The sequence below is a fragment of the Salvelinus namaycush genome, chromosome 14 (genome assembly GCF_016432855.1).
Source record: "Salvelinus namaycush isolate Seneca chromosome 14, SaNama_1.0, whole genome shotgun sequence".
NCBI lineage: Eukaryota > Metazoa > Chordata > Actinopteri > Salmoniformes > Salmonidae > Salvelinus > Salvelinus namaycush.
In genome coordinates, this window is record NC_052320.1 from 14,631,629 (window position 1) to 14,643,510 (window position 11,882).

The 11,882-nt window shown below is 44.3% G+C and overlaps 1 protein-coding gene across 1 annotated transcript in view; it reads right to left on the minus strand.

Moving 5' to 3' along the window:
• The window catches only part of plxna1a (plexin A1a), a 238,802-nt gene that overhangs the window by 80,075 nt on the left and 146,845 nt on the right, over positions 1-11,882 (minus strand). Inside the window, exon 7 of the mRNA XM_039008029.1 lies at positions 11,724-11,823. Coding sequence (XP_038863957.1) covers positions 11,724-11,823 — 100 coding nt within the window. The remainder of the gene's footprint in view (positions 1-11,723; positions 11,824-11,882) is intronic.

The following is an 11,882-nucleotide window of genomic DNA, read 5'->3' on the forward strand; positions in this document are numbered from 1 at the left end:
TGATACACACACACACACACACACATCAACAACTGTATGATACACACACACATACACATCAACGACTGTATGATACACACACACATACACATCAACGACTGTATGATACACACACACACACACACATCAACAACTGTATGATACACACACACATCAACGACTGTATGATACACACACACATACACATCAACAACTTTATGATGCACACACACACACACACACACACCAACGACTTTATGACACACACACACACACACACACATCAACGCCTGTATGATACACACACACACATCAACGACTGTATGATACACACACACACATCAACGACTGTATGATACACACACACACATCAACGACTGCATGACTGTATGATACACACACACACACACACATCAACGACTGCATGACTGTATGATACACACACACACACACACACACACATCAACGACTGCATGACTGTATGATACACACACACACACACATCAACGACTGCATGACTGTATGATACACACACACACACACACACACATCAACGACTGCATGACTGTATGATACACACACACACATCAACGACTGCATGACTGTATGATACACACACACACACACACACACACACACATCAACGACTGCATGACTGTATGATACACACACACACACACACACACACACATCAACGACTGCATGACTGTATGATACACACACACACATCAACGACTGCATGACTGTATGATACACACACACACACACACACAGAAGGAACACACTATATTGCTTCAGGAATTGGCTTGTTTAAATTAGTTACAGCAGTAAAATTCATTGATTGACTGTACTAGAAACACAAACACAACATGATTTGTTTTATATTATTTCACTCTCACAGAACATTTAAAAGAATGATCAGCCTCTTTCGAATCAAAACTTAACGGCAAGGTATTTCACACAACAAAAACAACACTTCAGGGTAGGCTCTTACTACTGGTATACAAACTCCTTAAGATCCATTCTGCTGGTGATTTGTCCAATTAAGTTATTTAACAATCATTCCGAAGCAACATTAGAATACAACCCAGCCCTCTAGGATACGCCAAGCTCCTGAATGAAACATGTGATTCAGTTAATTGACCAATCAGCCTCTAGAATAGATGTCCAGGACCAACCCTTGCCTCTGAGGCTCCTGGCTCATCTACCTCAAACTATTAAAGTCACTTCGATAGAGTAACTTACTTCAGGAAGAATGCGTCAGTGTGTGTCCATGTGATTATTGCACCTCGGAGCTAACAGTATAGTGTGGTAGGAGTGCAAGGTCAAAGGCTGAAGCACATTGAAGCATCTGTGTAAGCCACTGATAGGTGTGAGCAGAGCAGAGCAATGTTTTCCTCTTCCAGTTACCATGTCTTCAACAGACAGTAAAATAACCACAGAGAGGAACATGACTAGAGCGATTTACTCCTCCTTCCTATTCAACATGTTCAAAGGTTTACATTCAAATAAGCTGCAAGGCCCAGATAAGCCTGATTTTTCTCCAGACTCCCTTTTCCTTAGTTCAGAAAGCATAAATGAACATGGATTACCAGCAGCCTCAACAAGGTTGTTATAGCTACAGGAGAGTAAAAATGGGATAAAATAAAATAAAATACATGCATTAGTTTGACTCCACTCTGCTTCGCCCCGCATAAACACATTGATTTCTCAAAAATCTTTATGAGTTCTACAAAGCCCTTTAACTTGCCTCCTACCCCATATTCCAGTGACTGAATGAGGCATGTGTAGCAGAGCTACAGACTACTATAATAAGCAGGACCCACTACCATCCTAGCTCTACGGGATAAAGTCTATAATCGATTCCTGTATGTGTGTTTCTATGGGGAGGAAGGGAGGGAGAGAGAGAGAGAGAAAGAGAGAGAGGGATAGAGATAGAGAGAGATAGAGAGAGAGTGAGAGAGAGGGTGGGTGGGTGGGTGGATTTGTGCTATGCTAACAGCCTGCTATTTGTTTGCTTCTGAAGGGATAATACCTTCTAGTCTCCAGACATCTGGGTCTATCGATCCCAGCTAAATCCAGACAGAAGAGGGGGGCAATGCTCTTTGAACCCTGCTGATTCTCAGCACCACACTGAGAGACGTACAGGGACACACACAGAGACACACCAGGGAGCTACTGCATGTCCTACAGCAGGAAGTCTCTGCAGTGCTCTGAGTGTGCTACTGCAAACAAGTCAATGTTTCCTGGCTGCTAATCAGACCACCCAGGACCACACAGTACATGACCACTTCCTCAAATATAGAATCTGTTTACATACTGTAGTGTATATATATTACAGCATCTGTTTCTTGTCTACATACTGTAGTGTATATATATTACAGCATCTGTTTCTTATGTCTACATACTGTAGTGTATATATATTACAGAATCTGTTTCTTTAAGTCTAAATACTGTAGTGTATATATATTACAGAATCTGTTTCTTATGTCTACATACTGTAGTGTATATATATTACAGAATCTGTTTCTTTAAGTCTAAATACTGTAGTGTATATATATTACAGAATCTGTTTCTTATGTCTACATACTGTAGTGTATATATATTACAGAATCTGTTTCTTTAAGTCTAAATACTGTAGTGTATATATATTACAGCATCTGTTTCTTAAGTCTAAATACTGTAGTGTATATATTACAGCATCTGTTTCTTAAGTCTAAATACTGTAGTGTATATATATTACAGCATCTGTTTCTTATGTCTACATACTGTAGTGTATATATATTACAGCATCTGTTTCTTATGTCTACATACTGTAGTGTATATATATTACAGCATCTGTTTCTTAAGTCTAAATACTGTAGTGTATATATATTACAGCATCTGTTTCTTATGTCTACATACTGTAGTGTATATATATTACAGCATCTGTTTCTTAAGTCTAAATACTGTAGTGTATATATATTACAGCATCTGTTTCTTATGTCTACATACTGTAGTGTATATATATTACAGCATCTGTTTCTTATGTCTACATACTGTAGTGTATATATATTACAGCATCTGTTTCTTTAAGTCTAAATACTGTAGTGTATATATATTACAGCATCTGTTTCTTATGTCTACATACTGTAGTGTATATATATTACAGCATCTGTTTCTTTAAGTCTAAATACTGTAGTGTATATATATTACAGCATCTGTTTCTTTAAGTCTAAATACTGTAGTGTATATATATTACAGCATCTGTTTCTTTAAGTCTAAATACTGTAGTGTATATATATTACAGAATCTGTTTCTTTAAGTCTAAATACTGTAGTGTATATATATTACAGCATCTGTTTCTTTAAGTCTAAATACTGTAGTGTATATATATTACAGCATCTGTTTCTTTAAGTCTAAATACTGTAGTGTATATATATTACAGCATCTGTTTCTTATGTCTACATACTGTAGTGTATATATATTACAGCATCTGTTTCTTAAAGTCTAAATACTGTAGTGTATATATATTACAGCATCTGTTTCTTTAAGTCTAAATACTGTAGTGTATATATATTACAGCATCTGTTTCTTTAAGTCTAAATACTGTAGTGTATATATATTACAGAATCTGTTTCTTTAAGTCTAAATACTGTAGTGTATATATATTACAGCATCTGTTTCTTTAAGTCTAAATACTGTAGTGTATATATATTACAGCATCTGTTTCTTTAAGTCTAAATACTGTAGTGTATATATATTACAGCATCTGTTTCTTATGTCTACATACTGTAGTGTATATATATTACAGCATCTGTTTCTTAAAGTCTAAATACTGTAGTGTATATATATTACAGCATCTGTTTCTTTAAGTCTAAATACTGTAGTTGTCACACCCTGGCCTTAGTTATCTTTGTTTTCATTATTATTTTAGTTAGGTCAGGGTGTGACATGGGGAAGTATGTGTTTTGGTTTGTCTAGGGGTTTGTAGGTTTAATGGGGAAAAGTCTTGTCTAGGTGTTTGTATGTCGATGGCTGCCTGGATTGGTTCTCAATTAGAGACAGCTGTGGTTTATTGTCTCTAATTGGGAGCCATATTTAAGGCAGCCATGGGCATCATGTGTTTGTGGGGAATTGTCTATGTTGAACGTTTGTTGCTTGTCTGTGCACTTACGTTATTTAGCTTCACGGTCGTTTGTTGTTTTGTTAGTTTGTGTATAGTGTTCGTTTCGTGTTTTTTCTCTCTTCCAAAATAAAGAGATGTATTTTGCACATGCTGCGCCTTGGTCCAATATCTCTCAAGAAGACGATCGTGACAGAATTCCCCACCAACACATGGATCAAGCAGCGTGAGCGGAACCAACAACAGCGGCAAAGTAACCAGGACTCGTGGACATGGGAGGAAATATTGGACGGAAAGGGACCCTGGGCTCAACCAGGAGAATATCGCCGCCCCAAAGCTGAGCTGGAGGCAGCGAAAGAAGAGAGGCGGCGATATGAGGAGGCAGCACGGAAACAAGGCTGGAAGCCCGTAAGTCAAACCCAAAAATTTCTTGGGGGGGGGCTCTCGGGTAGTTTAGTTGGGTCAGTCGGGAGACGTGAGCCAACTCCTCCTGTTTACCATAAGGAGCCGGTGAGGGCGGATTTGGAGGAGAGTGACGCAGAGACAGTAAAGGAGTTAATGGAGAAATTGGAGGAGAGAGTTATGAGGGATGTATTGGTTTGGTGCATGAGGCACGGCATCCGTCCGAATGAACGTGTTGGTGACTTAATGTCACCGGGAACAGTTCTCCATACTCGTCCTGAGGAGCGTGCTAGCCGTCTGGTTAAGACAGTGCCTACAGCACGCACAAAGCCTCCTGTGCGTCTCCAGAGTCCTGTGCGTACTGTTACTGCTCCTCGCACTAGCCCTGTGGTGCGTGTTCCCAGCCCAGTACCACCAGTGCTGACACCACGCACTAAGCCTACTGTGCGTCTCCAGAGCCCTGTTACTCCTCCACGCACTCTCCCTGTGGTGCGTGTATCCAGCCCAGTGCCTCCAGTTCTGGCACCACGCACTAAGCCTCATGTGCGTCTCCAGAGCCCTGTACGCACTGATCCTTCTCCCCGCACTCGTCATGAGGTGCGTGCCCTCAGCCCGGTACCACCAGTTCCGGTACCACGCACCAGTCCTATAGTGCGCCTTGAGAACTCAGTGTGCCCTGTTCCTGCTCCCCGCACTAGCCTTGAGGTGCGTGTCTCCAGTCCGGTACCACCAGTTCCGGCACCACGCACTAAGCCTCCTGTGCGTCTCCAGAGCCCTGTACGCACTGTTCCTTCTCCCCGTACTCGCCCTGATGTGCGTGCCCTCAGCCCGGTACCACCAGTTCCGGTACCACGCACCAGGCCTATGGTACGCCTTGAGAGTCCAGTGTGCCCTGTTGTTGTTCCCCGCACTAGCCTGAAGGTGCGTGTCTTTAGCCCGGTACCTCCAGTTCCGGCACCACGCACCAGGCCTACAGTGCGTCTCAGCCGGTCAGAGTCTGCCGTCTGCCCAGCGGCGCCTGAACTGCCCGTCTGCCCAGCGGCGCCTGAACTGCCCGTCTGCCCAACGGCGCCTGAACTGCCCGTCTGCCAAGCGGCGCCTGAACTGCCCGTCTGCCAAGCGGCGCCTGAACTGCCCGTCTGCCCAACGGCGCCTGAACTGCCCGTCTGTATTGAGCCTTCAAAGCCGCCCGTCTGCCATGAGCCTGCAAAGCCGCCCGTCTGCCATGAGCCTACAGAGCCGTCCGCCAGACAGGAGCCGCTAGAGCCTTCCGCCAGACAGGAGCCGCTAGAGCCTTCCGCCAGACCGGATCAGCCAGAGCCTTCCGCCAGACCGGATCAGCCAGAGCCTTCCGCCAGACCGGATCAGCCAGAGCCTTCCGCCAGACCGGATCAGCCAGAGCCTTCCGCCAGACCGGATCAGCCAGAGCCTTCCGCCAGACCGGATCAGCCAGAGCCTTCCGCCAGACCGGATCAGCCAGATCCGTCAGCCAGCCATGAGCAGCCAGATCCGTCAGCCAGCCATGAGCAGCCAGATCCGTCAGCCAGCCATGAGCAGCCCAGCCAGGATCCGCCAGAGCCTTCCAGCCAGGATCCGCCAGAGCCTTCCAGCCAGGATCCGCCAGAGCCTTCCAGCCAGGATCCGCCAGAGCCATCCAGCCAGGATCCGCCAGTCAGTCCGGAGCTGCCGTCCCTCAGTACGGAGCTGCCGTCCCTCATCCTGGTGCTGCCCCTTATCCTGGTGCTGCCCCTTATCCTGGTGCTGCCCCTTATCCTGGTGCTGCCCCTTATCCTGGTGCTGCCCCTTATCCTGGTGCTGCCCCTTATCCTGGTGCTGCCCCTTAGTCCGGTGCTGCCCCTTAGTCCGGTGCTGCCCCTTAGTCCGGTGCTGCCCCTTAGTCCGGTGCTGCCCCTTAGTCCGGTGCTGCCCCTTAGTCCGGTGCTGCCCCTTAGTCCGGTGCTGCCCCTTAATCCAGTGGGGTTAAGTTGGAGGGTGGTCAATTGGAGGAGGCTACGAAAGCGGGTAGTGACTATGGTGGGGTGGGGACCACGACCAGTGCCAGAGCCGCCACCGTGGACAGACGCCCACCCAGACCCTCCCCTAGACTTTATGCTGGTGCGCCCGGAGTTCGCACCTTAAGGGGGGGGTTATGTCACACCCTGGCCTTAGTTATCTTTGTTTTCATTATTATTTTAGTTAGGTCAGGGTGTGACATGGGGAAGTATGTGTTTTGGTTTGTCTAGGGGTTTGTAGGTTTAATGGGGAAAAGTCTTGTCTAGGTGTTTGTATGTCGATGGCTGCCTGGATTGGTTCTCAATTAGAGACAGCTGTGGTTTATTGTCTCTAATTGGGAGCCATATTTAAGGCAGCCATGGGCATCATGTGTTTGTGGGGAATTGTCTATGTTGAACGTTTGTTGCTTGTCTGTGCACTTACGTTATTTAGCTTCACGGTCGTTTGTTGTTTTGTTAGTTTGTGTATAGTGTTCGTTTCGTGTTTTTTCTCTCTTCCAAAATAAAGAGATGTATTTTGCACATGCTGCGCCTTGGTCCAATATCTCTCAAGAAGACGATCGTGACAGTAGTGTATATATATATTACAGAATCTGTTTCTTATGTCTACATACTGTAGTGTATATATATATTACAGCATATGTTTCTTTAAGTCTAAATACTGTAGTGTATATATATTACAGCATCTGTTTCTTTAAGTCTAAATACTGTAGTATATATATATTACAGCATCTGTTTCTTTAAGTCTAAATACTGTAGTGTATATATATTACAGCATCTGTTTCTTTAAGTCTAAATACTGTAGTGTATATATATTACAGCATCTGTTTCTTTAAGTCTAAATACTGTAGTGTATATATATTACAGAATCTGTTTCTTTAAGTCTAAATACTGTAGTGTATATATATTACAGAATCTGTTTCTTATGTCTACATACTGTAGTGTATATATATTACAGAATCTGTTTCTTATGTCTACATACTGTAGTATATATATATTACAGCATCTGTTTCTTTAAGTCTAAATACTGTAGTGTATATATATTACAGAATCTGTTTCTTTAAGTCTACATACTGTAGTATATATATATTACAGCATCTGTTTCTTTAAGTCTAAATACTGTAGTGTATATATATTACAGCATCTGTTTCTTTAAGTCTAAATACTGTAGTGTATATATATTACAGCATCTGTTTCTTTAAGTCTAAATACTGTAGTGTATATATATTACAGCATCTGTTTCTTTAAGTCTAAATACTGTAGTGTATATATATTACAGCATCTGTTTCTTTAAGTCTAAATACTGTAGTGTATATATATTACAGCATCTGTTTCTTTAAGTCTAAATACTGTAGTGTATATATATTACAGAATCTGTTTCTTTAAGTCTAAATACTGTAGTGTATATATATTACAGAATCTGTTTCTTAAGTCTACACACTGTTGTGTATATATATTACAGCATCTGTTTCTTTAAGTCTAAATACTGTAGTGTATATATATTACAGCATCTGTTTCTTTAAGTCTAAATACTGTAGTGTATATATATTACAGCATCTGTTTCTTTAAGTCTAAATACTGTAGTGTATATATATTACAGAATCTGTTTCTTTAAGTCTAAATACTGTAGTGTATATATATTACAGAATCTGTTTCTTAAGTCTACACACTGTTGTGTATATATATTACAGCATCTGTTTCTTTAAGTCTAAATACTGTAGTGTATATATATTACAGCATCTGTTTCTTTAAGTCTAAATACTGTAGTGTATATATATTACAGCATCTGTTTCTTTAAGTCTAAATACTGTAGTGTATATATATTACAGAATCTGTTTCTTTAAGTCTAAATACTGTAGTGTATATATATTACAGAATCTGTTTCTTAAGTCTATAGTTGTGTATATATATTACAGCAGACCTACAGTAGACCTTTCCCAATGTAAACATGTGTTTCATTTCAGTATCAGCAAACAGACAGATACATTGATATAATTATTATATTCAATTACAGCTTTCTTTGTCTCTGCTTAAATTACAAACATGCTTCACTGTTTCAATATTGCCTATTCAGCAGCTGGGTGAATAAACACTTACAGGCTGAGGGACTCTGAGTCTGTTTCCTTTGTTCTGCCTGGTTCGGGAGGAAAGGTAGAGGTAGATGAGAGAAGAGGGAGAGGTAGTGGAAAGGGATTGAGAGATCCAGACTATTACACAGTAGTGCCAGGCAGAGTGGCATCCTGCCTGGACCAGAGCCCTATCACTCACCCTCTGCTGGCTGGTAATATCACACCTGAACCTGGGCAATAACAAACTCATCTTCCCCCCTCTATCTCAAATCTAACAACTCATAACATCTATCAGATGCCTGGCAATTTCTCTGTTCTCTATTTGCTATCCTAACACCTACAGTGTGATCTCTGATAGATAGATAGATCAGTATGCTCAGAGAACAAAGTCCATGTTAGATTGAAAATACTATTGGGATCATTGAAGTGAGAGTGGTTACCACAAAATAAGACCTCTTCCTCCCATCTAAACCATTCTTTACATTGATAGAATGTTATCAGAACGTTGGAGCCGTATGTTCTTGTCCTGTTACAACAGTGAAACGTCTCCAGGTGGTCAACCAACCAGGCCGGTCCTGTATTAGGGGAATACCGTGAACACCCAGCCCTCCGACGAGAGCCTGTCGAGGGGTTTCTGCTTTCCATGAGTGGGCCTTTTCAAGAGCTCCCAATCCCTGCATGCATTACATACCTCTTTTCGTATTCTAATGGGGATTGTGGATTGGTTGAGGCGCTAAGCTTTTAGCACTCTGGACGCTGTATCCTGACACAATGGGCACAATCCATCTCTCCTTCACGTGTTTCATCCCCCTCTCCATCTCTTCCTCCACCCTCATCAGGTTGAAAATGTATTCAGTCCCTCACACGCTCAATTAAACTATTCCGCTGTCTTTTTAATGCAAAACTCTAATATTATTACTGTGTATGTAAATACCTGGCGGGATAATTTCCCTTGCCAAATAACGTGCCCTCCCCGCTCACAATGCCAGTCGCCTCTGAGGAAAAGCTCTTTATTGCCCAGCGGGTGCGTTGGCATGCCCGGCCTGTTGGCAGCCTACACACGCTGGGGTCAGGGATCAGGAGGGGAGTAGGTCAGGAGGTCGTGTGGGTTCTGTGTGGCTGGGCTGTTAAAACTAGACTGTAGTGTACTGTAATGTCCTGGGGGAGTGTGTTGCATACAGCACATCAAAGACCTCGCTACGCCTGCTTATTCAATGAGAGGAGAGAGAAAACGTGGGGGTGCTTAACCAGCCCTGTCAGACACACACACATATACAGAGGCGCATAAATAATCACACATCCTCTAGGTTCAAAGACATTGAACCAGGCCTTGATAAGAGGTCCAGGTGAACACTTTACATACGTTCTCCATTATGTCCAGCTCTAATGGGGCGCCAGGACAGCTAATTAGGAGAATATTGCTATGCTAATGTATGCAGCTCACAGAGCAGGGGCCAGGAAAATAAAATCTGTTTGATAAATAAAAGCAGAGAGGAGGGGCACAGAACATCTGGACCGGCAGGAGAGAGGACCAACAGGAGAGAGGAGAGGAGAGAGGAGTGAAGGAGAGCATGAAAGGAAGAGATGGGTAGCATGAGGGGATAGGGGAGAGACAGAGAGAGGTGAGGGGAGGTAGAGGGAGGAGGGGGAGAGGAGACGGAAGAGTTATAGGGGAGGGAGAGGATGAGGCGGATAGGGGAGTGGTAGAGGGAGGTGAGGGGATGTAGAGGGAGGAGGGGGAGAGGATGAGGCGGATAGGGGAGTGGTAGAGGGAGGTGAGGGGAGGTAGAGGGAGGAGGGAGAGGATGAGGAGGATAGGGGAGTGGCAGAGGGAGGTGAGGGGAGGTAGAGGGAGGAGGGAGAGGATGAGGAGGATAGGGGAGTGGTAGAGGGAGGTGAGTGGAGGTAGAGGGAGGAGGGAGAGGATGAGGAGGATAGGGGAGTTGTAGAGGGAGGTGAGGGGAGGTAGAGGGAGGAGGGAGGAGGGAGAGGATGAGGAGGATAGGGGAGTGGTAGAGGGAGGTGAGGGGAGGTAGAGGGAGGAGGGAGAGGATGAGGAGGATAGGGGAGTGGTAGAGGGAGGTGAGGGGAGGTAGAGGGAGGAGGGAGAGGATGAGGAGGATAGGAGCGTGGTAGAGGGAGGTGAGGGGAGGTAGAGGGAGGAGGGAGAGGATGAGGAGGATAGGGGAGTGGTAGAGGGAGGTGAGGGGAGGTAGAGGGAGGAGGGAGAGGATGAGGAGGATAGGGGAGTGGTAGAGGGAGGTGAGGGGAGGTAGAGGGAGGAGGGAGAGGATGAGGAGGATAGGGGAGTGGTAGAGGGAGGTGAGGGGAGGTAGAGGGAGGAGGGAGAGGATGAGGAGGATAGGGGAGTGGTAGAGGGGAGGAGATAAAGAAGATAAATAAGGGGAAAGGGGATGAGAGAGGAAGTGAGAGGAAAAGAAGAGAGGAAGGGAGAGAGAGATGAAAGATATAGTAATGGAATGGGAAATATTAAGGGTGAGAGGGGAGATGGGGGTCTTTGGCCCATATCTATGTTTAGTGAAATGCAGAGCTAGGGGAGTGGGATAGAAACAGGGTCTGAGAGCCTCAAGGCAGGATGTGGAGAGAATGTGGTAGATGAAGGGAGAGAGAGAGGAAGAGATGGATCTCAGATGGAAAGTAACATAACTCAGTGTAGTAAAACATTATCAATGAATCAGAGGAGCTCCAAGTTATTAAGGAAATGACATTAAGAGTCTGATCTCATCAGCAGTACCACGTGCTACAGAACAGAGAGGAGAGGATATCTCTCTATATATATACAGTAGTTTTCTCTCTTTTTTTCTCTCCATTTCTCACTCTCATCTCTTTATCCTCTCGCTCTCTCTCTCTCTCTCTCTCTCTCTCTCTCTCTCTCTCTCTCTCTCTCTCTCTCTCTCTCTCTCTCTCTCTCTCTCTCTCTCTCTCTCTCTCTCTCTCTCTCTCTCTCTCTCTCTCTCTCTCTCTCTCTCTCTCTCTCTCTCTCTCTCTCTCTCTCTCTCTCTCTCTCTCTCTCTCTCTCTCTCACGCACGCACGCACGCACGCACGCACGCACGCACGCACGCACACGCACACGCACACGCACACGCACACGCACACACACACACACACACACAATGACTTAAAACCGAACTTACGATTGGTGCACACTGCAGTTGTAGAAGACAAAGTCCACACTGGCAAACTTCTTTCCTGTCTCCTTAGACTTCAGATACAGCTTCACAGTGCGCTTGTCCCCTAGAAAGAGTCACAGTACATCAGTATGACACAATCTACACACAAACAAATAATACAAT